This window comes from Micrasema longulum, unplaced genomic scaffold (assembly GCF_059751315.1).
Source record: "Micrasema longulum isolate JH-2025_06_02 unplaced genomic scaffold, ASM5975131v1 h1tg001218l, whole genome shotgun sequence".
In the NCBI taxonomy this organism is placed as follows: Eukaryota; Metazoa; Arthropoda; class Insecta; order Trichoptera; family Brachycentridae; genus Micrasema; species Micrasema longulum.
The window spans coordinates 156734-184111 of NW_028278405.1; the positions used below are offsets into that span (position 1 = coordinate 156734).

General features: G+C 36.5%; 3 protein-coding genes across 7 annotated transcripts; 1 reads left to right on the plus strand and 2 right to left on the minus strand.

The window, feature by feature from the left end:
* Window positions 1–596: 596 nt before the first annotated feature.
* Window positions 597–1614, minus strand: LOC148276426 (protein CFAP276). The gene is made up of 3 exons (XM_088234261.1): window positions 1148–1614; window positions 831–999; window positions 597–737 (listed from the first exon to the last, which is right to left on the minus strand). Exons 1-3 carry the CDS (start codon window positions 1318–1320, stop codon window positions 597–599), a joined length of 483 nt encoding a protein of 160 aa, XP_088090387.1. The 5' UTR covers window positions 1321–1614.
* Window positions 620–13543, minus strand: Trm1 (tRNA methyltransferase 1). Of its 5 annotated transcripts, none has more exons than XM_088234260.1 (9): window positions 13166–13513; window positions 12667–13088; window positions 11940–12168; window positions 10491–10639; window positions 9662–9830; window positions 8570–8790; window positions 8309–8446; window positions 5753–5932; window positions 620–737 (listed from the first exon to the last, which is right to left on the minus strand). In XM_088234260.1, the coding sequence occupies exons 1-9, from the start codon at window positions 13241–13243 to the stop codon at window positions 725–727; spliced, it is 1599 nt and encodes a 532-aa protein (XP_088090386.1). In that variant the 5' UTR covers window positions 13244–13513; the 3' UTR covers window positions 620–724. The 5 variants fall into 5 exon arrangements, with proteins under 5 accessions (XP_088090386.1, XP_088090380.1, XP_088090385.1 ...); XM_088234254.1 differs by lacking the exon at window positions 620–737 and adding an exon at window positions 4883–5072 and having other exon boundaries at window positions 13166–13543; XM_088234259.1 differs by lacking the exon at window positions 620–737 and adding an exon at window positions 4883–5072 and having other exon boundaries at window positions 5765–5932; window positions 13437–13510.
* Window positions 13544–21219: 7676 nt separating this feature from the next.
* Window positions 21220–27140, plus strand: LOC148276428 (ribosome biogenesis regulatory protein homolog). Its single transcript, XM_088234266.1, has 5 exons — window positions 21220–21478; window positions 23141–23413; window positions 23775–23994; window positions 24685–24944; window positions 26931–27140. The coding sequence occupies exons 1-5, from the start codon at window positions 21330–21332 to the stop codon at window positions 27103–27105; spliced, it is 1077 nt and encodes a 358-aa protein (XP_088090392.1). The 5' UTR covers window positions 21220–21329; the 3' UTR covers window positions 27106–27140.
* Window positions 27141–27378: the final 238 nt, after the last annotated feature.

Here is a 27378-nt window from a genome sequence, read left to right on the forward strand (position 1 = left end):
CTGGTGCAGATTAAAGTGGTTTTGAGGTCTTGGATTAGCATGGAAGAAGCAGATAGACACATTCTTTAAAAAAAATAATTAAAAAAGCATACTGCAGATAAATCATAATTTCGTAATTTCAGTACATAGTAATTTGGTTTTTCTATGATTTTTCTTTTCTTTTCATGGTCATGTCATACCATATATATGTGCTGTAAGCTTTTTAATAATTAATAAAGGAATGGCCCACGCTCAGACGCTGTAGTCTTTGTGGGCATTTTTTCCCAATTCATGTCATAGATTTTTTTAAGATGTATTTTTCTAAAGTGTATTTTTGTAATTATATTTCTTTGTAAATTATATATGGAAAAATAAACAAATAAAAATAATAAGAAAAATTGTTTTCTCGTGCCGCGAGAGCGGTTCAGAAAATAGCACCCCTGAAGTGCAATTTTTCTTTTCCACAACTTTCGAAAATAAAACAGGAATTTAATTTTGGTTAAAAATCATTTTGATTTATTTAGTAAAATAAATAGAATAATATCCATAAACGTCAGCAAAAAACCTGTATATCACAAATCAAAACCAAAAAGTATTTATTTTATTTGACTCAAAATTTAGTAATAGAAAACAGTTCCTCCGGAGGGTTGTCTTGAATATCCAGGAGCAGTCTTGGCCGAATGAATCCCAGAATTCATTAATTTTATATTGTGCGGGGATTTGCGTTCTGTGATTCCACCATATTTTATTGGATGACACTACAAAAAAATAATCATAAAAGTAATAGTTTGAAACGAAAATCATATATTGCCAAATCCTGTCAATAATACTAATAAACTATTATCACAAACCAATGGAATAATAACAGGGGGAACTTCATCATAAGTGTTTCTTAATCGACGCCACGTTTGAATACCTTTCGTTTCACATTGTAAAACTGTATCTTCTTTATTTGCAAAAAGTTCTTTTGTTTGGTTATAAGCAGAAGACAAAATAAAATCTAAACTGTCTTTTGGAGCTCTAAAAAATAAATGTGCATTAGATAGGTAGCTATGTAATCGCAAACTAATCAGATGTAATCCGTATTTAAAATGAACAGCGATGAATATTGTTGTTAAAATTACAATGTCGTTATAAAAATAAATTTAAAACAATCAGACGAATGTACCTATTTATTTTATAAAAAGTATATTTCCTCACACTAGCCAAAGTTTGATGAGAATATAAGCGATCATAAGTATTGAGGCCATATTTTTCGGGAGCCACAATACAAACAGATTTCAACAATACACCTTCATCTCCAATATTAGGAATAAATCCTCTGTTCGCGAATTGTTTCATATCCACTGAAAAAAAGTCTAAGCGAAGTTTTGACACATTAATTTTCAACGAAACGACCACGACTTCTTATTATAGACGCTTAATTTAGAATTATCGATCAAACATTATTTTAGACAGCCACAAATCCTTTATTTATTCAATGGTTACGATTTGAAAATTTGACATCGACCGGTTAACCGGTTTCCATAGAAACGAGTGAAATTATTGCTATTTTTATTTCATTTCATTAACGTGCTAATTATATCGCATTAGCACGTGAAATGCTATTGGTGTATTTTTGTTTTTTATAGGTGTTGGTTTTTTCTCATAAGTAGGGGTGCCAGATCTTACGATTTATAGTTTAAATTATAGTAAAACCAGTATTAGTTTGTGCCTATATAATATCATTTTGATGAAGAAGATTTATGAAATCTATTTGCTAAATTGTTAGTAGGTAGGTATTACTTTAGTCCCCAATTGAATCCTGGTAATATAAGTAATTTGTATTATGCTTTGTTTCAAGCCTTAAAAAAATAAGTATGAGGAGTGTAGTTAAACTTAATCCCGCAAATAAATTAAAGTCCAAAAAAGTTTTTATTTTCTACTTCTGTAAAATCATTTTTCCTTTAATTTTGACCACTTAAACTAGTCAAATTAATATTAACATATTACAACAGAGATACCACTTTAGAGAAGGTAATACAGAAGTCTAGGCATCTACAGGGCGTATGACCTGTCATCGGCTGATTTAAGTGGCCACTTTACATACTGAGTAACATTCACCATGCTACCTATATTTTAAAATTTATATTCCTTCCATTGGTGTTTGTGAAGTTAAAGAGCTGGAACCCTCATTGATGCGGGTGAGATTCATCTAATTTAATCATTTCACCTGCATACTAGGCCAGAGGTGGATTATCCTTCAGGCAGACTAGGCAGCTGCCTAGGGGTGCCAGATTTCGAGAGGTGCGCGGTGCTAGCTCTTAAAAAAACGTAATTTAGAAATTTAAGTAACACTTTTGCCAACCCTACGCGAATCGCGTCAGAAAAATGCATTATGTTTTTATAGATAATTGCAAATATTTGTAATCGTGTACTTAATCACAGATACATCTGCACTGCTTAAAAAGAGTGAAAAACTCCCTTCGTTCAGCAATGTCAGATAATCGACTTAATTCGCTGGCAAGGCTTAACATTGAATCAAAGTTATCGCTGTCTCTGGACTATGATGATATTATTAACAGTTTCGCAAAACAGAAATGTAGACGGCGAGAATTAAAAAATTTGTAATATTTACCTACCTCCATAAAATATTTTTCCTGTTCATACTGAAATTTGAGTTATTTAAAATATTATTAGGTATTGTTAATTGAATAAATATGATCGTATATAAAATAGAATAATATTGTTAATTGAATAAGTATGTCACCGGGTTGACGAAACCTACTCTGTGGGAATATGGGCAATAAAGCACTGCGCTTGATGTTTTATCATTCCAGCAATGATGAATAAAGATATTTCCATTTATACAATGAAGAGGGGCAATAAACCAAATTGCTCTTTTCTGGATAGTAACTTTTTTGATTTTTGAACCTTTAAAAGATGACAGAAAAAATATTACCAGCTGAGATACAGACTTTGCAGGGCACATTTTTTTTGTATAAACTTGGCATGAACTCAAAAACTTACTTGAATGCTCGTAACTTTTTACAATATTTGTACAAAATTGCCCTTACTGCAGCCTACCCCTCAATAGGGAATGTGCAACCTACCCAGAATTTGGTTAAATGGCTGAATTAAAATTAATTATTTTTGCTTATGTAGAATACCACAGTTAAATTCAATTTGAATTAGATTTATATTGTTAGATTGCATTTTAAAGTTTCACAGCCGAGAATCGGCATTTGTTGTTATTAAGTTGGTTAGCTGTGTAGAGTCATGCCGCATGTTTTCAAACTGAATATTGAAATAAACATAATTGTGAGATAGCTATGCGCTCAAAAAATAAAAAATGTATTTTATTTATTTATTTATTTATATACGGCATTTCTGCCATTTACATATATGTGGTGTAAAGAGTGATTAAAAATAAAAATATTTAAAAAAAAATCTAGTATGAAATATTAATATACTCGTACTGTACACATTATTAATTACTTGAAATACATATATATTTTAAAGAAATTATACAATAACAAAATACATTAATCAATCAAATTATAACTATTCCAACCCAATCTTCTGAAGATGATTTGCTCTTTTTGATAAAAATATGTTGGTCACTTTATATTTTAAGTTAGGCAGAGATAAACTAAATATATCAAAATGTGATGCATATTCATTCCCGGTATTCTGTAATCTAACAATAGGTGAGTTATATTGAGCTATTGAGCTTTTGCTGATTTGCTGAGCACTGGGTGCCAAATGCTCCTTGCCTAGAGTGCTGTTAACTGTTAGTCCACCTCTGAACTAGGCAACGCCTGAAAATAGTTTTAAAATTTTATACTTCTCATACCAGATGGATTTCTCAAGAATTTTTTATTTTCATACAAATATACATATTACAAAAAATAATAATGTATCCCCAATTCTATGAGGCCAGGAGCCCTGTGTTGAGTTGGGATACAACAACGTTATGAGTTTTTTAGAGGACTGGATTCAACCCTCTAGGCATCACCTCTGTTGTAATATGCTGATGCCTAGACTTCTATATTCCCTTATCTAAAATGTTCTTCATCTCTGTTGTAATATGTCAATATTAACAGCTTCCTAGGGCGTTCCTTGTCTTGTGTACAATAATTTAGGCAAACTCAAAACATCGTTAGTAACATTAGTATATGTAATTGTATGGATATATACAATGGAATGTAGTGTCTCTAATAATGTATGTAGGTGCCTATCAAAAATAGAAATTTGAATGTATCTTCATTTTACCAGTGAAAAATTACAACTGCAAGATTGTAAAATAAAATATAAGTGTATGAGAGTAAAAGAATTACCAAACCATTAAACTAAAAAATAAATAAATGCATATTATAGTTTCAGCTATGATAGTTTTTGTCAATATGCATTAAAACTCATTAAAAAAAAAAAATTGCATTCTTAAAATTTACCCAAATATTTCAATTTTGGGGGCTATTTTCAACAAGTTGTAAATAATTCTATATTAAAAAATGGAAACCAAGTTGTGGCAGAGTGGGATTCGAACCTCGGATCTCTGATCCGCGAGTCTGCCACGGGACCACAACTTGGTTCAGATCCAATATGCTCAGTATGAAACAATTGTAACTCTATTACGCGGCTTTCTAAAAGGTAAAATTACAATGATGACAATTTTATTCTAAATCAAATGGTATGTTTAGTTAAACATTATTCAAAAAGTATTTTTAGTTTAAAAAACTCTTTGATTTGTAACTATATTTTATCAGAGGTGCGTTATATTGATTTGGTACAATTTTTTTGTCTAAAAATGGGTATTTCTCAATTATGGGCACTACTTTATTGACTGCGGCGTCCTCCATTAAGTTTGTTGGGCTATGATAGAAGTGTTGGCGGTGAGTGAAATATAAAGAAAACAAGAATATAAAACAATAATTTTATTTCTACCAAGAAAAAATCACTGAGGTGGAATTTCATTAGTTAGGGTGGTTTTGATTTGTTTCCTATCTTCCTCGGGTGATGATGGCGATCTGTTCCTTTTCAATGTTTCTGCCCTTCCTTTACTGTACTTATTTTGGTTCTTTTTACTTTTTGTGATCTTCTCTTCTCCTGTTCTGTAATAAACAAAATAAATAAATGTATAGTATCTTTTAGTCTTATCTACATATTTTCTAATACAGATGTTAATTATTTGCATGATAAAATCAGTGGTGATTGAATGAATCAATAATGGAAAGAAGGAAAGGGTAAAAATTATAAGCAAAAATACTTAACAAGTTATTAAAACCCTTTTTTTTTGTTGCAATTATTTTACAATAAATAAATAAACATGGAATAATTAAGAATTGATATTTTTCACTATACACAAAACAATTTTTTTTTTCGTCTCAATATTATTGTCTATTCTGGTTTCCGCTACAATTTTTAGTTATAAAAGTTTATGTATGTGAATTTGTTAACTAATATTTCAGATAGAATGATTATATTTTGATAGAATAGGAACTCCTGTGTGCTAGTGTTCATCTGTCCACCACGCATAATACAGTTGACAGCGCGTATAGGCAGTCAGATATTTTATTTACACTTGTCAAAAGCATACAAACTTAAATCCGTATATGTATAATTAGACACATTACCAGTGCGAATAAAATAGCATTTCAATTAGCCGGTTATCGCCTCCGTAGGCGAGTCAAGTGTAGTAGCTAGGACACCATGGAGGCAGCTATCAAAGTACAAATAGTGAATTGTGTGTCAGTCGAGGGCCAGCAGTGCATTAGATGGTATGGATATTGACCTCGTACACAACCTGGCAGCAGCCCTCGTGCCTGGGCCCCAGTGGGGCGCGGGGTTGGGAGGGAAACGCAGGCGGCCGGCTTTGCGGCTGCCCGGCTCCGCGTCCTCATGTCCGCCCAGATCCACGCCGAGCTGCACCTCCCCAGACAGGATGTTCCGCGTCACTGAATCTTCTTCCAACCTGTCACATTCGTAATACATACATACATACACTACATACATATTCGAGAATTGAGGACTATCATTATCTGAATATTTTGTACAGTAATACCAATTTGTGTATTATTTATATGAATAAAACGATGTATTTAACCCTTAGAACTCCTTTGGGGGATCCACCCGACCCAAATAAAACTACGCTACAGCTCCTATGGGGGAAGTCACCTGCCTAAGCTTAAGAAAAAAAAAACAAAGAAAAAGATAGTTGATAAAACAGATTTCCGTTTTAATATATGGAACTGTCATTCAATGTTTGAAATATGGCCAGCCTGTCACGTAATCTTTTCGACAGTAAAATAAGATGGAAATTTACACTTTAAGAAGTGGCTAGTAGAAGTAGAAAAGCGGATCTAAGAATTCGGATGAAGAGGGCTCAGGGTGCGTCTATGTATATTAATAGGTCGTGGTTTTATTTAAGGACACCGAATCTGGTTCTATGGTTACGTGAAAGCATTATAAAGTTAAGTTTTGTAAGTATACAAAATAATGTTTGATCTTAAAAGGAAACACGGTCTGACTTTTCTTCATACAAACGTATATCGTATTTTCTTCCTGGATTATGGCACTAGAGCAGTGATTTATTTATTTATCTATTTATTTAGAACGTCTGGAGAAAACTTATGGTATCCGTGATCAGGCACATATGTGGTTCAGTTCATATCTTAATGAAAGAGAATATTCAGTTGTGTTCCAGGGTAAAAGCTCAACCAACTTTCGGGTGTCTACAGGAGTGCCTCAAGGGTCAGTACTCGGACCACTCCTCTATCTCCTTTACACTAAAGATATAGAGAACATTATCAAAGAATGTGGATTGTGGTCTTACTGCTATGCAGATGATACACAGATTTATTTTTATTGCAAACCAGGCGAGAGAAGTGTGCTTGTCAATTTAATTGATGGATGCATCGAGAAAATATGAAACTGGATGGCTGAAAACAGACTAACATTAAACTCATTAAAAACTGAACAACTATGGGTGGCTTCAGCCAGACGACAGAATTTGATCCAGGATACGGCCCTACCCAATGTAGGTAGTACCGCTTTACCCACCGTTAAACTACTTGAAGTTTTACTCAATTCTGACCCTTCTCTTGATGCTCAAATTAGTAGAACGATAAGTTCATGCTTCTACCAGCTGAGACAAATTAAATGCATACGCAAAAATTTGCCGGTTGATACCGCCCGTCAATTGATAAATGCGTTTGTAGTGTCTAGAGTCGATTATTGTAATGGTATCTATGCAGGTCTACCAATGAACAAAATGACTTGCCTACAATCTGTATTGAATGCTGCAGCAAGACTTATTTTCGGAATCTCTAAGTTCAGTCATATCACTCCACTACTTCGGGAACTACACTGGCTACGTTTTCCACATAGGGTCGAATATAAACTCTTTTGGCTTATGTATAAGTCACTGCACAACTCTGCTCCGGAATATATAAGGTAACTATGCATTCCAGATGAACTAGCTGACAGGCGTCTCACGCTTAGATCAGCTACGTCTACGGCGAGAGGAAAAGTTATTATACCTATACCTATAAACAGCGCACTAAATTTAGTGAACGCGCATTTGCGGTCGCAGGCCCTAAGGCATGGAATGCTCTCCCAGCAGAGGTGCGAGGCTGTGAAAAAGAAGTGATGTTTCGGAAAAAACTTAAAAACCACTTGTTCTCTAAATCATTTGAATAAATCCGTAGCATGTGTCAACAAAATAAATTGTTTGAATTAAATTACAAATTTAAAAGCTTCAATTAAATTTATTTAACAATATAATCACTATGTAAAGCGCCCTTGAGGTATTATATTATGAAAATGGCGCTATATAAGTTATCCATAATAATAATAATAATAATAAAAGTATTGTGGTTTGCAGTGACCGAAATAAGGGATGGAGAAGAGAGTGTGGTTTTGCAAAAAATACTAACAGAAAACCTGGTCTGCACCCAGGATTGTGTTTTATAAAATACCACAAGAAAAAAATTCAAGTCATAAAATTACTATTAAAAAGTTTTTTTTTCTAAATAAATACCTTTGGAAACAATTTTTCTTTTTTGTAAATTGATATTCTTTTCTATCCTTTAACAAGAATTTAACAGGGCTAGTTTTAACAGCGAGTGTAAAATAAATAGAGTTCAAAGGGTCAATATCTGTATTTTCAATGCCCCAACTGAATACAGGACTAAAGTTCCATAAAGTTGGAATGTGTTTTAAATAGATATGTGATTGTAGAATTAAAAAGTATGCAATGGATATCTCAAAACAAAAAGTTTTCTTCGGAAGGGAATTGAGAAGTCCGGACATTTTTAGGGTTTATGATCTATCCTGAGTAAAATAGTACCTCGACTTCTTAACAGGATGCAGTTTCTCCCAGGATCTCATAATGTCCCATATGAAGGAAGGCGGAGCATCTGTCTTGATGGAAGTTTTACAGGCGTGGGAATATGATACTCTGTAACCTCCATTCAAGATGGCTGACCTGAAATCAAATTCATTTAGATAATGCATATTCATGAAAAAAAAAGTATGTTATACAATTTAATTTAAGATTACATTAGATATTTTTCTGTAAATAAATAAATATTACACAGCGAGTTAATACCTCATAGTGAGCATAGGCATAGATTCAACATGTAGTACACTGCAAAGTTTCTCCATCGTATAGTAAAAAGGGACGTCGTTTAGTTCCTCTCGGACCATACTAAGGATACCTTCCATCCGCTTTGCTGTGGAGAAATGGGACGACTGCGTCTGGAGCAGTGTGAGCATCTTATTCACAAAGTCTAGTGAGTGTAGGGGACCCGTCCACATGGGACCACCCATCTAAAACAAAAGTTCCAATGTTATCTCACGCCGAGTGTTACGGACGTCGTGTAGACTCAGCAGTCCTTCTTGGGGCCTCTTGAATAGCTAGTGTAGAAGCCTCGGTATATGTAAACATGAAATGCTGCCTCCCCAATAAAGACTTTAATTTGTTACCTTCGGGGGTGGCTTTCGTTATACCGAGGCCTATGGAATTAGGATCTATTATTTAATTTATAAATATATTGCATTGCCCTTATTTAATTAATAATAATATTTTCTCAGTACATGTTTCTTACCGCGCGGTCTGCACCCGAGTGCGGGCGGGTGGCGGGGGGAGGTAGCCTTATACGTGGCGAGAGAGAGATAGACAGAGCGGGCGACAGCGCGCTATCTCTCTCGCGACAGGATTGGTCAGCCTACTCCCGCCTGCCATTGGCCGGCCTATGTCAGCCGCGCGGATTAATTATGTATAAAACGCCGCAGCGCAAAAAATAAATCAGTGTCAACCTTTTACTCGTGTTTGAATCATCTCCCGCTCTAGTCTCCGCCGATACCGACTACGCTACAAGACCTTCGCCTGCCCTTGGATTCGACTTCTGGACTTCTCACCTTACGGATCCCGACCGCGGCGCCCTCTTGGAAATAAAAGTCCTTTTCAGGACTACTAGTCAAAATGGCTTTTCGCTGCAGTGAACCGGTGCCAGTGCTTCGCCTTTCGGTTCCCGCCGCCAGTGAAATTAAGTGTGTGCTTTGTTCTTCGGTGTCCGCTGCCTTACAAACAGCGGAAGGGACGACCTATTGAAGAGTGGTGGACCCGCTAACTCGTCGGTAGCGCGTCAGCTACCCCAAGATATCATCACGAGGAACAGTTTACTGAACACAGACTCACGTGGTGACGATGCTGGCAGTGCTCACAGTTGGGAGACACGGGAGGAGCGTGAGGAAGGACGGCCTTTACTCGCGTAGGATCGCTTGGGCTCGGGTTGGGTTTGTGCGCGCCCAATGGCTGCAGGGAGAAGCTCTCACAGCCCACACACTGATACACGAGGGATAGTTTACTGAAAACAAATTTAAGAATTTACTACTACTACTACCATCATGTCATTTCTCTGTAGGGGTAGACAGAGAGGATGGACTTCCACACAGATTCCTTACATATATTCCGAGCTTCTTCCACATTCATGCATCTTGTTGAACATGCCCTTCGGTTGTGTCTACTTTTCTTTGCTTTTTGCACCATTGTGATAAAAAAAAAATACCGCTTCGTGGAACTCGTTTTGACTTGATCGAAGACATAAAACAAAATTCACAGACTGCATTTTTTTGTTGGAAAAAAATATCACTTCAGAAAGAGCCTATTTTGAGGGAGATTCAATAAATTTGGAAGAATTTTGATTTACATTGATTAGTTGTTGATTTTTTAAATTCAGTCCCGGTATTTATTTGACAAAATGTACATAGTTTTAAGCATGAAGTTAAATTTTATAAAGAAAAAATCTGAACCTGAAATTGGAACGCTTTATTTAGTGTTACGTAAATGAATATGCTTTCATTATGGATTTATAATCACATAAAGTTAGATAAATTTGAATCACAACTTAACTCATTTTTGCTTTTTAGCTTTAAAATCAAATCATAGTATCTAATGGACAAATACAATAATTAAAAACCATATGTTGTCATATAAAAGTACAGAGATCAAGTTTAAAAAAAGTTACCTTGTAGTTTGTTTACATTGTATGGGGCTTGTATATATTTTCACAAACACTCGGATGTAGAAGTCTGCGGATACACTCAGGAGGGGAACTATGTACCGGCCGTATCGGTTAGCGTGACTCTCTATACACTGTAGCAATATTCTCAGAGCCTGCAACACAACGCAACAAAACCAGTAAATATCCCACAAACACTCTGACTGCGGAAGCTTAAGGACACTTTTAGGAGGGGAATATTTTAATGACTGAAAACAATTTAAGTCTAATATTTATAAAGTTTTACTTTCATAATTTAAAGATTTAAACTTTATTTTATGTTATTCTATCCCACTTTTATATGCCAATCTTTTTAACTGAGTTTTTCCTTTCTCTTTAATTCTTCCTTACTTCAATATTTCTTTATAGTGATTGTAATTTAAATTATTATTATGATAAATAACTGTTATTACAATAAAATAAATGTAAAACAACGTTGTTTTTAACCACTTAATATAAATAATTGATTGAAAACAAATTTGTATATTTATTTTATTATAATGAATCGCAAGTTTGTGCTTCAAAAATATAATTTAAACTGTTATTACATGTATATAAGCTTTAATGTGATAGCTCTCTGCGAGTTTATGAAATTCAATTAATTAAGAGTTTTAGATGTAAATAATTTTAATGATTTCACAAAAAAACATAGTTTTATTTAATTCACTACATTATATAAATAATAATTTGAATGAAAATTTCAATTTGTATGAAAAATACAGATCGGTGTGTGAAACGGAATAAAAATGGGAATGAATGTTTAACACTAGATGGCTGCTCTCAGATAAAAATCATAAAAGAAAATCGAATGAAGATAAATCTGCTTCTTACATAGTTTAGTGGTTGGCACAGTTACCTATTATACTCGAGGTCCTGGGTTTGATTCCTTGGAATTTTTTGGTGGATTTACACGGCAACATTTCAGCGTCTATGGATTGGCACCTAGAGCTGATCTTTCTACCTCCATATATCAGATGATCGAGATACGCTGATGAAGGATGCATATTCCTAGATAGCCGATGCGCGATGTGTTATCTAATCGGTGTCACTCGGCAATACGTCTTACGTTGGGGATGTTTCGGAATCCACCTGAAGGGGCTTCCTAAATAGTAGACGTGTACCTGACGTGTTATCTACCACAGTTTTAATGAAAACTTACCAAATCCTTTTACAAGAAATTTATTTATTAATATACGGCATTTCTGTCATTTACATATATGGTGCAGTCGAGATACTGCAATAAAAATGGGGATATTTTTCTTTAGTCACGTTGGCAGGCGCTAGTCAGGGGCGATTTTGTACTGTTATGAAATTGAGCGGTGATAATTCAAGACATAAATTAACGAGCACCCGAGTGATTCCGAAGCATCCCAAAATGGATAAGGATATGCTTAACAATAAGTCGGCGGGACATGCCTGTTCATGGCAGGCCTTCCAGCGCAGGCTGACGGCGCCGTACTTGGAGTAGCAGGTCTCGGGGGAGTTTCCGGCCAGTACTGCCATGTCGGTGGCCGTAGCCAGCAGCAGCCCGCCCTCGGCGCAGCACTGGACGGCCGCGTCCAGGAAGGGGGAGGGGCAGCCGTATGGATCCAAGTCCACCGCCGTAAAGCCATCCCCCGCACGACGCCTCTGATACATTAGTATTCTAAACAACAAGTAGTACCTTATAATAATATCAACAAAGCAAGTATTATTAGTCATATTTACACCGGAACCTCTTTTTAAACGGGGGGCTCGGAAAAACAAATAGTATCCTATTTATCACTTATGCATCGTTAAATTAGCCTTCAAAAATATTTTTTTGTAGTGTCTTATTTCAAAATTGTGTAAAGAGGTTCCAGCGCCTATAAAAATATTTATTTGACATTATGTTTAACATCACACACCACCCGAGAATGCGTTAACTTCTGATCCTCAAACTGTTAGAAATCAGTACGCAGTTTCCATTATGTTGTGTCCTAACGCAACACAGGGCTCTCGGCCTCATAGTTAGGGATATGTTATTATTATTTTGTTGTAATATGTATACTTATATGAATAAATAAGTAGACAGGATATTCCAGATATACATATAACAGGATCACCAAAACAATATTTTGTTGCTTAATTAAAACATCGTGTAAGATAATTCATTCTAACTTACGTTGCATCTTCGTGGCTAGTTTCCACGACGTGTTCTACTGCATTGAGTTTTATATTTTCTTTAATACTTTCCACAGCTTTGATGGACAAGTCGTTGGCCAGTATTCTTGTGACACCCGGAATTTCCTTCGCATATCGAATGCTCCTTAATCCCGAGGCCGATAGAGCTTCTAAGATAGAAACTTCCGGTTTACAGTCAGCATTATCTGTTTTCTTTATTGTCTTTAACTTGTCTTTGGGGGGAGTCTGGAGATATTCCTCTACGAATATCCTCAACACCGCTATGCTGAGATCTCTGTTGAATTCCTGAACAGGATTATAAAACACATTCCCCGATGTCAGGAGAACTTTAGCTTGCCCTTCTATCACATATCTATCTTCTTTTGGGGTCGTTTCTATATCTGCCATTATAAATCTTCTAACCTAAAAATATTAATCTTTTGAGTAGTGATTGAAAGTACTATTATGTCACCTAGTTAAAGTAAGAAAAGTGAATGTACTTTGGTAACGAGAGCCGCACAAGATGGAAGTAAAATATAATAAGTTTTAATCAAAGGTGTCCCAGATATCAGCACCATAACAGTTTTACTTTTATCAAAGTTTCCTGAATAATTTTGTGCCTTGAGATTTAAGGTGTCCTTCGGTTTAACGTACTTATTAAATAAAAAAACATGACAGATATTAATAATTAAAACATTTTTTAGTATAACTGCTAATAAAACTAAAATAAGAATAGTTTAAGATTACACTATTTCTATTTATGTTACGTACGATTACGATCGCGACGATCGCGTTGATCGCGTACACGTTTTTATGACAGATGGATCCAGAGATTATACGCGATACGCGATAGATCAAGAATCAAGATTTGAAACTCTGTCAGACACATACAAAAACCATAGATTTATGATTTTTTGTGGCTTTTTTCACCGCGCTACTGGGGTGTTCTACCCCAATGCCCCCTTGGTGTTAGTTCTACCAATACTTACTAAATCCGGTTGATTCTACTCAGTGTTGTGTTTCTTTTATTTTTTATTTACACATTTTACCTTAGTAATTTATATTCGCAAGTTGGCATTTTAGAATCTAATATTACACTACCTACAACATATTTACAACTTACACACAATTGTATACACAGGTTTATTGGATGAGGAAATCATAAATTATGTAATACACACAAAATAATATCACTGGTATCATCAGTATTACCATCGCATAGTGCACACAATAATCTGCGGTACTCATTATAATTTAACTACTACTACTAATCATTTCAACATTCCCCTGGATTGTATGTTGCGCACGTCGCAGCTATTGGTGAAACGACTCAAGTGGGGCGCAATGAAAAAAAAGCAGGGCGCAACGCTATTTAGGAGACCTGCAGCCGGCTATGTACTGCGAGTGGTGAGGGATAAAGCTACCCCCACCACTTTAGGCCAGCCAGCCAGCGCATCGTTACGGCTAGCCCCGTAAAGCTCGATGCACGCCACTTTATAAGCCGTGAAATGTGCGGAATAGTAAATCATTTGAGTTTCTAACTCTGAACAAAGAACTAAAGTTTTACCCAGTTTTTCCGCCCTATGCACTCCCGATATTCACACTTCACTCCACCCTGCCAGCTAATTGCCTTCGCCTCTCTACACTACTTGGAATGAGTGGAAAGTCCTTTTTAGGGCTATTTGGAGGTTTACTTGCGGTGGGCGCAGTCGTGCCTCTACTTTCCGACATTGTAGCCTGACTGCGGCAGACGCGGCAGGTGACGAACCAGATAAATCGTGGTAACGCATACTTACGCTGTAAGTGTGAAATGAAAAAATTAGCATGGCTGAACTCGAAGTCTTACACACAATGTTACATAGATTGTGTTTTTTAATGTGCTTACAATGTATTATTATTTCATTGCTCTTGTTTGTATTAATTTTTTTGCTATACTCGTATATGTATTATTGATTTATGTTTTGTTTATTCAGTTGCATGTGTATGTTTTTCTTTTTGTAAATGGCTTAGGCCGTAATTATAAAATATAAGTTAATGTTTACTTGAAAGTCGGCCATTGAATTAAAAACTCTTGTCCAAAGTTTTTGTCTATTTCACTCACAGAGCTGTATTCTTCATCTTATTGGACACAAACATGACTATTTATTTATATTATGTCTTTTTTGTTTTGAAATAAACATGAATTCGAACAAATTGATTTCATACAAAATAACATTTGTTATATCTGATAACTTGCAGCAAAATATGAAAACTTATTGTCCTTAAAATATAGCTTGATTAAACTGACAGCCGTCAAACTAATGTCACTAGTGAAGGGAAATTATTAATTAATGATCAAATTGATTAAATCAGTTTTTTCATGCAAACATGACACTTTGTTTCGGAAAATTTATATAAAACGCTAAAACAAGCCTATTATACTGTGTTTAAAACAATTATTCACCAAAAAATGAAACATTTATACTTTTTTCGTGAACAACTTCCAATGAATTAATTTTTTTATTTGATCAATTTACATTGATAAATTTGTCCAATCTCTAACACTTTTGCAAAATGATGTCACTTTGTAAGAACATCGTTAATAATCAGGTTTATTTTAGTTTTTTTTTTTTGTTTTAAATCTGATTTTTTACATTTATGTTGATTTATATGTCGAGCACTGTAGTAAAAAAATTAATTAACATGCCAGATATGAATGATTTTTCGTGTATCAATATAAATCACTCCTTAAACGTTACTACCCAGATAGCAGTGAAACTTGGTACAAACTTGACTTAAGATTGATGGAAAGTTGAAAAAGAAAATTTGACGCGACAAGTTTTTATCAAAAGTTGCTGGAATCTTGTTACGCCAAGTTTGAAGAAACAAGTTTTTGCCAAAACTTGCTGGAAACTTGTTATGTCAATAACGGTATTTCAGAATCCGAAAGTCATAGAATGATGATCAACACATTGTCATACTTATTAAAACATGGAGAGAATTATTTTTTAGATTTATTTTTTATTTAAACAGCTATATTTAATCCCAGGACTTTTCTACAAGATCGATAATTTTTTTTGCACCATAACAGGCCGTGTGAGGCCCAATTACAGTGATGAATTACAGCACGGTACACCCAGTCATAAGAAAAATCATTTTAAATTTTTGTGTTCTCACCGGGAATCGAACCGAGAACCTTCCGTGTGTGAGTCAAATGTCTTAACCACTACACCACCGAGGTCGCCGAATTAAATAAGTTATTTAAAAACAGTGGTAAATTCCAAATAACATTCAGATTGGCAACACTTCTCCAGTCATAGAAAGATCCCCGTTTTACTCTGTGGATTATATCTAGTGCGCAGTGCGCAGTGCTGCCGATAAATTAGTATTAATCAGGCATTTCTATTTGGGTGCTTTTAATATTGTTTAAATATTAATACTCAGTTGAAAGGAAAAACTATTGATATGCCACCGAGGAAAAAACAACCAAAATGAGTTTTTGTAGAACTGTCATCCGACAAAACCGCCTTGTCCAGAGTTCTTTTGAGGTAAGTTTGAATATATTTTACCATCATTAATATCTCATCCACTGCATAATGCTTACAACAGTTTCAACTGATTAATTATTAAATATCACAAACATTATACTATTAGCTATTAGGTAAGTCATTGCATCAAAACATAATTGATTGAATGATGTTTTATGGTATGTATTTTATTTTTCTACAACTGAAACTGATCCGTCATGTTATAACTATTTATGTCATGTTTGTGTTGGTTACATTATAAAATGTATGCGAAGTAAAACTGTTTATTTTATTTTCAGAAACGTACGGGAAAGCACGACTTTTGAAAGTATGGGGAAAATTGTTTAAAAAGCTGGAGAAATTTCCAATTTAGACTCTGACGATAAGGTGAGGAACCATCAGTTAACGTTGAAGTATAAGTAATGTGAGTGAGATTCATCCGACTCGACCATCAGCTCTTATCAGTTTGTAAAGTGGCCACTTAAACCAGCCAATGACAGTACATAAGCCCAGTAAATACCTAGACTTCCATATTTCCTTCCCAAAATGTTTTCCCTCCGTTGCAACAAATTTTGATTTGAATATCGGACACTTTTTACCATGAGAAATCCCGCTAGTCGAAAAGCTAGTAAATCATAAAACAGTTTTATTTATTTGTTTCAGAGTTGAGAGACAAAAGAATGCACCAGACTCTTATCTCCAGTCAATTGACATGAATTATTTGACATCACATAATCTGACTTTCTTGGCAAAAATAGCCCGTAATTTTTATTATTTTTTAAAATAAATACACTGAGTAATAATAACAAGATATTTTATTTGATATTAATATTTTTAAGAAGCTTCGTGTCTTTTTTGTTTGTGTATTTTTTTGTTTCGTTTTTTTTCCTTTTTTTTGTTTTTTTTTTGTTTTTTTTTGTTTTTTTTTCTCTATTTTTTTTTTTTTTTTTTTTTTGTTTTTTGTTTTTTTTTTGCTAAATAAATCCAAACTTGCATGATGTTTGTTTTTTTTGTAAAAAACAAACATCATGCAAGTTTGTTGGATGGTAACTAGGAAGTTTGCTTTAAACTTGCCTCAAGTTTACAGAGTTGCAATCTCAAACTTGGGTCAAGCTTGAACTCTTGATACTTCAAACTTGATACGTCAAGATACTTGGTCTCAAGGGCCAAAAAACAAAGGTTAATAAAACCAAGGAAGTCGAGTTCTGACTCAGACCGCGTCCTTCCTCATAAATCTCCCAGCTCACGACCAATTGTCTCTGCAACCCCAACCACATCGCAGGATACAATCACAGTAACTCCAACTCCCACACCTCGAAACAAAACACAATCCCGCATGTACAACGGAATGGACCGAGCTCCGTTCACCGTACATGTCACCAAATTCCAGGTAGATTGCGACACCCCAACCAACCTTTACGATATTGAGTTTGGTCGCTTCCTCCATAAGAATAATATCCGGACGGTCTGGAACGGAATTAAATCTGTCGGCCGCAACCGAGTGTCTGTGGAGTTTAAGACAGCGAACGAAGCCAATTCGTTTGTCAAATCAGAAATTTTGAAAACAGCGAAATATAACGCATTTGTACCTACTTTTCAGGTTACGAAACAGGGTGTAACCAAAGGTATTCCCTCACACTGGTCCGAACAGGACATAGTGGAGAATGCTGAGGTACCCCACGGATTTGGTAAAGTAATAAAGGCCCGACGACTGAATTATCGATCGAGAACAGGTGACGTAGTCAAATGGAAACCTTCCCGCACGGTTGTCCTGACTTTCGACTCCAAAGCACTCCCATCCCACATCTCAATGTTCAATGTCTCACTCCCCGTAGAGCTCTACGTGTTTCCGACTATCCAGTGCTACAAGTGCTGTAAATTCGGGCACACATAAACCATCTGCAGATCTTCCGCACGCTGCTACAAATGTAGCTCTCCACATAATGGTGAGACCTGCATTGTAGCGGAGAATGCGCGAAAATGCCTAAACTGCTCTGGAAATCATTCAGCCATCAGCAAGATATGTCCAGAACTGAAAAGGCAACAGAACATCAAGCATACAATAGCCGATAAAAGCATCTCGTATGTTGAGGCTTCTAAGATGTTCGGAAGAGCAACGGTTTTGTATGCAGAAATCGCTTCCAAAGCGCCAATTCCCCAAAGACCCAAAGACCCTGTTAAACCTAACCCGTCAGTGTCTTTCCAGAAATCAGTGGAGAGGAAGTCGAAATCAGGAAAACTTCCTTTCAAATCCAATACTCCCAATCCTGATTCCTCCCTCCTTTTTTTCCCGAATGGACAACTTCCATCTGGGTCCAATGGAGGTGCTATCCCCAGCACAGTTTCACCACCCAATACATTATTAATCTCCACACTCCTAAATCTACTTCTCTCACTCCTTCAGAATAATCCTGAAATACCGTCCAACGTTGCCCACCTACTTCAACATATCAACTCAATTTTAAATACCCATAATGACTCCTCCGATGAGGATTCTACAGTGGAACGTCCATAGCCTTTTAAATAAAAAAGAAGATCTTCTTCATACCCTGCAAGAAGAATCTATCTTTCTCGCGGCCATTTCGGAGATATGGATGATCCCGGGATCTAATGCCAGGTTCCGGGGGTTCCATTGTCTCCGGGATGATCACGATGATGGGAGGGTGGGTCTGCCCTTCTCATCAAAAACTCCCTTCTCTTTACCCCGGTCAGCGTCAAGCCTGCAGGTTGCCCTTTTCAAGTGACGGCTGCAAATGTGTAGCCTCATAGCCCTCTCCTCCACACTGTTAAAAGTTGCGGAACATATGGTGAGACAACGCTTGGACTGGTTTGTGGAGAGCTCGAAAATTCTCCCAGAGTCTCAATTTGGATTTAGGAAAAGAAAGAGCACTATTGAAAGCGTATCGGTTCTGACATCCTATATCAGAGTCGCTCTGACAGATAAAGAATTCCTAATCGGTGTCTGTCTGGACATAAGTGGAGCATATGATAATGTTATAATACATACTCTGGAAGCTAAAATGCTACGAATTGGAATCCCGTGAAAGCTCACTTCTTTTATAGCAAACTTGATTCTCTCCAGAAATGTAGAAATCAGTGTTCGCGGTCATGCTGTGGTGGAGAGAGAGTTGAGCAAGGGACTACCTCAGGGTGCTGTCCTGAGCCCGATTCTTTTCAATATCTATACGCATGAAATCAGTGGAATTGTTCCCTCAGAGACAAGTTTGCTTCAGTACGCGGACAATTTCTTCATGTATGCATATGGGAAGGACCCAAAGAATCTGGAAAATGTACTAAATTTAGGTATGAGAAATATCAGGAATTGGTTAGTGGATCATGGCTTAGACCTATCGACTGGTAAAAGTAATGCCATAGCCTTCTGTAGACAGCGAAAAATCCCAACCATAAAAATTCAGCATGGAGATGAGATAGTCCCTTTTACTACCCGGAGTAATTCTGGACACTCATCTTACATGGAACTCATACATAAATCATATAAAGACTCGACCGGATTCAATCCCAAAGTCTGAGACTAGTCATCGGAGCAATGAAGTCCTTTCCAATTAACGCTTTACAGGTAGAGGCCTCTGATGCCCCACTCGGAATGAGAAGACAATATTTGGCGGATAGGTTTTTGCTAAAATGCTCCGTCCAAAAGAGTAACCTGCTCCTCAAAAAAGTAAAATCCCTCTCTGACGGTGTGACGTCATCATCTTTCTGGTCCCATAAACCGCTCCCTTTACTTGTCAACAGCTTTAATTTTTACAAATCTTTTGAATTCAACATTAACCCTAAAGACCTTCTTCCCCTTTATCGTTTTCCATTTAAAGTTTCTATATACGCCCCAAATAGTGAACTCACATTTGGAGTTGAAAGCCACCTACAGCCCCGGTGTACATTCAACCGTATTCGGTCGTCAAGGTGGATAGGTTGGAGAATTATCTACACTGATGGATCTTGGTCAGATTCGCCAACCCACACGGGTGCGGCCATATATTGTGAAGACGACGACTATCAAAAGTTGTACAAATTGCACAAGAATGCATCCGTATTTACAGCGGAATGTATCGCAATCCGAGAAACTGTCAAATACGCTTTAAGCTCACAATATAGCAAGTTTCTTATCCTGTCGGATTCCCTGAGTGCCTTACAAAAAATCGAATCCCCCCCATCCTCATATCCCGAGGACGAACTCTGCGTGGAAACTTGATTTCTTCTTTCTTTATCAGAGGCATCCAATAAAAGCATTTTTATGTCTTGGATCCCTAGCCATTGTGGTATTCCCGGCAACGAAAGGGTGGACGAGTTGGCAAAAGAGGCGGTCCATTCCGGGGATCCTGCCTATAGTAATTTTCTACCACTAGGTGATCTCCTCGTTATGACAAAGGAGAAGCAACTTCACACATGGCAAGAATATTGGGTAGCCTCCTCCCAAGCCAAGGGAAGACACCTTTTCCAATTGAAACCAAATGTAACAGAAAAGCCTTGGTTCTCCAAAGTGATTCTGAACAAATTTGAGACATCTTCTATATGCAAAATGCGCATTGGACATTGTTGCAATAGTTCTCATTTGTTTAAAATCCATGTCCGGGACTCTGCCATGTGCGAATGTCAGCTTGAGGAGGAAGATCTGAATCATGTTTTCTTTGGATGCCCCATAAATGATTGTTATCCTGAGTTCCTATCTGACCTCTCCAAAATCAGCGTCCCATTCCCCACTAATATTTTAACTCTCTTGTCCCCACCCAATAAACAGATATTTAAAATTTTATGTAAATATGTAGTTATAAATGGAATTAAGTTGTAAATAAGTTATATAGGTATGTAAAGTGTATGTTATATAAATGCTAACACACTAACTTGTATGTACAGTACTAACACATGTGTAAATATTTCAATAAGATAACTTAAATTTGACACTGGCTAGAACACCCCAGTTAGGGGTGAAAAAAGCAAAAAAAGAAGAAGAAAAAGAAGAAGAAGTGAATGAACGCAGCCCGTGAATAAATTTTTATCTGAGCCTTTCGTATTTGTTTTCGTTTTTCTCTGACTTTTGCGTCCGGTGACATTTCTCACGTTTCTTGAATCAGACCTCGTGGTGGTAATCAGCGATGTCTTAATTATCTTGTATAAAATTTAATTTATCTTAACATACACAATGGATATCGTCGCTGGCGTTTTACAGAAAGAATTACAGAGAGCAGAAAAATATAAATCTATAAATGTTGATAAACATCTATCTCTGGAATATGATTTAGGAACATTACTTGCAACAGACCCTAATGATTTAGATTTAAAGCGAATAGAGTAAGTATACGACTGAAGTAAATTTATAAATATATATACGTTGTTATATAACACAAGGCATATTATTTTTGTTTCATTTACTCTATTTTAAAATTTGTTTAGCTTACTATTATATTCGTTTTACTGGGCTCTGTTTCTAGTGCAGTGTTTTCAATTATCTCGTGATACTTATTTGTTTATACATTTGTATAAACCACCTCGATTTTTAGTTATTCGTCGAACGGTTTCAAGGTTATCTCACAGTACACTCCGGGAGGATTATGTATATCACTGCTACGTATTTTATATGGTCAGAATTACACTGTTCTCCCGTGGCGTGTTGTGGCGTTCCTCCGATCCACTGATTTTTCATCTGCACCAGAGTGATGGACAGGGGTTATGACGCATCGCAACACACCGAAATAATGTGTTTCTAGAAATATCTCCTTAACGCATTAAGTCACTGTTCACAGCTACGCAAGCATGTCAAGCGAGCTTAGCAAACACGATGAATAATCAATAAAAATGACAGAAGAGCCCTTTACACACCTAACCACTCCACAACACGATGGAATCGTACCTTAACTGGCCACCACGACAGACCCGACCTCAACACAACACACAAGAACAGTGCAATCCTACCTTAACTCGCCACCCTGACAGACCCAACCTCAACACAACACACGCTAACAGTGTAATCCTACCTTAACTCGCCACCACGACAGACTCGACCTCAACACAACACACGAGAACAGTGTAATCCTACTTTAACTCGCCACCCTGACAGACCCAACCTCAACACAACACACGAGAACAGTGTATTCCTACCTTTATACTACAAGTCCTGACATTGAGGTAGTAACCCAAACTAAAAGTTTTGACGTTGGTGAAATAATATAGAAACCGTTTGACTTATAACTAAAAAATGTCATATCTCAAAGTGAAAAATGTTTTCGGTATCATAAATATACTTTTCACATTGTTTAAATTAGTGTTTTTCCACCCGTATGTCGCGACTCTTCCCAGTTTGGTTCTTTAAGACATTTTTCTAAGTCAGCGTAAATAGTTTCGGAGATATTGTATCACCTTACACCTCAACCCAGCTTGTTCCTGTGGTCGATAGAGATCCAACTTTGCAGTGATGCTATTAACTATAACCTTTGTGATAGAGATCCAACTTTGCAGTGATGCTATTAACTATAACCTTTGTGATAGAGATCCAACTTTGCAGTGATGCTGTTAACTATAACCTTTGTGAAAATTTCGTACAGATGAGAGAGAGTAGAAACATTATACCGAATTAACCTTAATAACAAAATATTAATTAACATTAAACAGGACCGTTCTTAACAAAATCATACTATCGATGTCAAAGGCGGTTTATTAGTACCTATCACTGCCAGCTAAAAATATAAACAAGTAATAATAAAGAACAGAAATACAAAAAGCAGAGATTCATTACAACATTATACATGTGAATATTTTATTTAATACTAGCACTAAAAGATCTAGTTAGATCTTGTCAACTTGCGCTGTGCATATTTCGTTTTCTTTAAGCTTAAACCCTAAATTTTGATAAAAAATACCAAATGAGATAAAACCGTGTCTCGAGCAAGATGAATCAATTGCAGCTATGGCCTGTGGTGTAGGTATATCCTGTATGTAATATTTATAATGTTTTAGATCACATCGAAATGAATACATATTGAATCTGACACGGGACAATACTCAGCTTTTATTCAACAAGATATGGGAGCTGCCGACGGAGCGGCTGGACGAGACAGTGGTGGTGACTCTGCCTGCGCCAGGCTTCGTGCTGCCGCGGTCTCAGCGAGTGCCTCCGCCGCGCGCCCTCACTAAGTGGCAGCAGTTTGCCAAAGACAAGGGTATCACCAAAACCAAGAAGCCGAAGGCCACTTGGGACGAGACTTTACAAAAATGGGTTCCACTTTACGGGTAAATTTGCAGTTTACTTCAATTGTTAAATGTAATTTATCATATTATTACACTTATTTGATTATAAATTTGTAGAAATCATTTTAATTTACAGTTATAAGTCAACCGGTTTCGAGATACTTCTTTCTTCTTCTTTTTTTTTCATTCTTCTGTTCTTTTCCTACTATATTTTATAGTATAAATATTAACGCGAGTGATTCTAGTTAGCAAAAGTCCCGATGATGAGGTAGTATACTACATTTAATGCTAGAAATTTTACTAAAAATATATAATACACTTTTGGGCAATCAAGCGCGCTTATAAAGGAAAAATTTCCTACTAAAATTGTAATAAAATATTCATTTGTTTGTTGTCCCAACAGATATAAACGTGCGGCAGCCGAGAAGGACAAGGATTGGCTCATAGAAGTTCCTCAAAATGTAGATCCCATGAAGGACATGTTCGCCGAGAAGGCCGAAGCTAAGTCGGAGAAGGTCGCCAAGAACGAGTTGCAGAGGCTGAAGAACATCGCTCGAGCGCAGAAGGTCAAGATACCCCGCGTCGGCCTTCCCGTCACCTCGGATAGAGCCACCGCTAGTCAGGTCAGTCGAGTCAATCGAGAAAGAGCGAATTAATATTTTTACTAACATAAATAATTATTATTTCCCTTGTACCTAAGCAGAATGAAAAATGTAGTTTCATGTGTGAAATAGCCTGCTCGTCTATCTCCGGGACAATGTCTCTGTCCATTGTCCTGTCTTTCAAATCTCTGATCACACGAGGACAAAAGGTCCGAAGTGAACCTTACATCGTTCCCTTTCCACAACTAATGGTGCATAGGGCACTGCATCGGTATACCAACTGCAGTGCATCTTGATCATTTTTGTTACATGAAGGTGAGATGATATGTCTTACACTTCAGGTGCTGTCTTTTAAAATAAATATTTCGTGTCAACCATGCCAGGAGTCAAACCAGGCCAGGAGGCCCAATTACAGCGGTGAATTATATCACAAAACACCCAGGCTTGAGAAAGATTACATTTAATTTTTGTATTCTCACCGGGAATCGAACCCGGAACCTTCTGTGTGTGAGACAAGCTTCTTGACTACTACACCACGGAGGCAGCCAGAGACTTTAATTTATATTGTTCATTTTCAAGATTTTTTCCTGAGAGAATTTGTCGTGTGGAAAACACTTATTTAAGATTCTGATTTTATTTCACACGTAGAACTGTATTCTTCATTCCACACGGCAGGATAACCATAGGTTTACATAGTAATTTATTTTCCAGTTAGCGACAGCAGTGACCGTGGCGCGGTCGTCCACAGCATCCGCCGGCAAGTTCCAGGCGCGGTTACCTTCGGAAAAAGAAGCGCGCGGGCGCGGGGTGGGCGAGCTGGTGGGCGCGGGCCGCAAGCGCCGCGCCGCGCCCCCCGACCTGCCCACCGAGCGCTCCAACAACCTCGCCGTGCTGGACGAGCTCGCACGCAAGCAGCCCCGCATCGACGAGGATCTCGCCGCCACTAAGCAGATCCGACTGGAACAGATGGAGTAAGCAACTGACAAATATGTGTTACTTAAAACTGTTATATAATTTTCTGGCACTGAAGTATTCAGTCATTCCCAGTGCAGCAATCAATTTAGGGCTTTTACTATTTCACATTCCGTGTTATGTTAACATATTATTACATACATACGAGTACACTGAGAACATATTTTCCACGGGAATACGTTCAATTCGGTGTTGTGTGAAAAAATCACAATCGTGGATTAATTTTATTAAAAAATATAACATGACAATAAAATCAACAATGTTTTGAGTATGTCCAAATATTTGCAGACAGGCTGGCTCCCTTGGGCGTTACTTGTGTCTTGAATTGTTGCAACAGAACTAACTGGTAAAAAATGAAATGAATAAAAAAGTCAACAGATGGAAGAGTTGAGATGTAAAGTGGCCTTTTAAACCAGACAATGACAGGTCATAAGCCCTGTTAATGCCTAGACTTCCGATTCCCTTGTCGAAAATGTTTTCCCTCTGTTGTGACAGTAAAATACTTAAAAAAATTGTATAAAAGATATTTTACCATCACTATCATTCGTGGGTAAACTGGCAAAAAACTTTAACTCTCAATCTAAAATCCCTGTTTTGAGAAATTCAAGCATTTAAGTTTTGTTCTAATTTTACTCTTATATCTTATTTGAATATAGTAAGATGTTAAGTGCTCATTTAAGAACATGTTTTTAATTTTTCCGATTCTTAATTTTATATTAAGTAAATATTAAGTTCATTAAAGCTTTTAGCTTGAATAAAATACTCGGTATACGACTTAGCCTTAAATTTATTTTTAAAAATACAGATATATGAAATTTAATATGACTCAGTGTATTTTGCCAGTTATAGAGCGTTAAAAACTTTACAAAACTGCATCATTAGGTCAAATCTGCATATTTTCATGTTAATGCTTTTTGCCAGTAAAAGTAGAAGAGAGAGCGATGTAGGGAATTCTAAATATAAATAGTATAATTGTATTACGCATTGTTAAATGTTTGTATTTTTTTATTTACTAAACAAAATATTTCACATATAAAAGTAATTTGATCGCCCTTCTCACTAGGGGAACCTGTTCTGAGAATAATAAAGTTATGAATGAAAAATACTTCATACACTTCCACTTATTTATTTGACCAATTAGCGCTTTAACTTGACTACAGAAAATGTTTGTATATTTCATTTAAAAATATTTTCATTTAATTTTTATTCTGAGTTATTTTGAAACTGTAAAAAAAAGTAAGACGTTTTGGTGGACATGCAAAAGTTGCAAATTTACAGATGTGCGAAAAGTCTCTTGTTTTCATTTGTAGTGATCACCTTATATTATACACCCATCGTCATCGTCATTACAATCATCCCATGTTGGTCCACTGCAGGATGTAGGCCTCCCCCTGTTTCCTCCACTCCTCTCAGTTCTGCGCCGTTCTGATCCACTGTCTACCGGCAAAACTCAAAATATCACCGACCGTCTCATTGGTGGGCGTCCTCGGGGCCTCGTATTCATCAATATCCACACGAGAACACGCTTTGTCCTCCTATCATCAGACATTCGAGCAACATGGCCCGCCCATTTCCACTTAAACCAATCAATCCTTTCCACCTCAAATCACACTGACTGCGGATCTGATCGTTTCTCTTTCCTATCTCTTAATGTTAATATAACATCTCTGTGCAACTTACAATTTATGAAAAGACTGTTCGGTCAGAGTCGTAGTCTCCGCGCCGTATGTAAGAACGGGTAGGACACACTGGTTAAATACTCTAGTCTTTATGGAGTTTGAGAGTTCTTTCGCACTACTTTGTGATATTCATCATTTTGAGAGGGTTAAAACTTTGCTATTTTTAGGATGATTTTCCCACTAGATCCACTCCTGAAACTAAGAAGTAGTGAAAAAATAAAGTTGATTTTTACAAAGCTGACACCAAAATATTACCAAATAGCTATACAATTTTGTAACTTACCTGTGTTTGTGAAAACATTTTAGGAGATCCGAGGAGAAGAGAAATGAGAAGCCCAAAGCCGGGCGAAAAGGGAAGAAGAACTTTACGGGCAAAAAAGGCGGCAAGGGGAACAAAGTGAGCAAGGGGGGAGGCAAGCCCACAGGGGGGAAGGGGGAGAGGAATCCGGGGAAGAGAAATATCGGAAGGAAAAGAAGATAACTGCCACTTAAATAATAAATATTTCACTATTAAAATATTGTTTTATTTCTCCCTGTTTATTTCCTTTAGTGTACTGGTGATTTAACTTAAGCTGGCGTGTTCAGAAAACTCACACTAACGCATTTAAAATCTACAGGTGTTGATTTAAAAAAAATGTTGTGTTCAATTTTAACCAAATGTGCTATCTTTTTTTTAAATTCGGTGTTGGATTAGAGGGTTGTGTATATGAAAAAAAATACAATGGGTTAAGAAAATGTAATATTAATTGACTAA

Excerpts from the sequence above, each read along its gene's own strand:
- Trm1 (XM_088234254.1), bottom strand. The coding sequence starts at position 13,243 with ATGGTGCTGATATCTGGGACACCTTTGATTAAAACTTATTATATTTTA. Across the intron at positions 13,089-13,165 it reads GTGCGGCTCTCGTTACCAAA|GTTAGAAGATTTATAATGGC; the intron begins GTACATTCACTT and ends TAATATTTTTAG. Across the intron at positions 5,933-8,308 it reads CATCCTGTTAAGAAGTCGAG|GTTGGAAGAAGATTCAGTGA; the intron begins GTACTATTTTAC and ends CGAATGTGACAG.
- LOC148276428 (XM_088234266.1), top strand. The coding sequence starts at position 21,330 with ATGGATATCGTCGCTGGCGTTTTACAGAAAGAATTACAGAGAGCAGAA. Across the intron at positions 21,479-23,140 it reads TTAGATTTAAAGCGAATAGA|ATCACATCGAAATGAATACA; the intron begins GTAAGTATACGA and ends ATAATGTTTTAG. Across the intron at positions 24,945-26,930 it reads ATCCGACTGGAACAGATGGA|GAGATCCGAGGAGAAGAGAA; the intron begins GTAAGCAACTGA and ends AAAACATTTTAG.
- LOC148276426 (XM_088234261.1), bottom strand. The coding sequence starts at position 1,320 with ATGAAACAATTCGCGAACAGAGGATTTATTCCTAATATTGGAGATGAA. Across the intron at positions 1,000-1,147 it reads ACTTTTTATAAAATAAATAG|AGCTCCAAAAGACAGTTTAG; the intron begins GTACATTCGTCT and ends TTTATTTTTTAG. Across the intron at positions 738-830 it reads CCCCTGTTATTATTCCATTG|TGTCATCCAATAAAATATGG; the intron begins GTTTGTGATAAT and ends ATTTTTTTGTAG.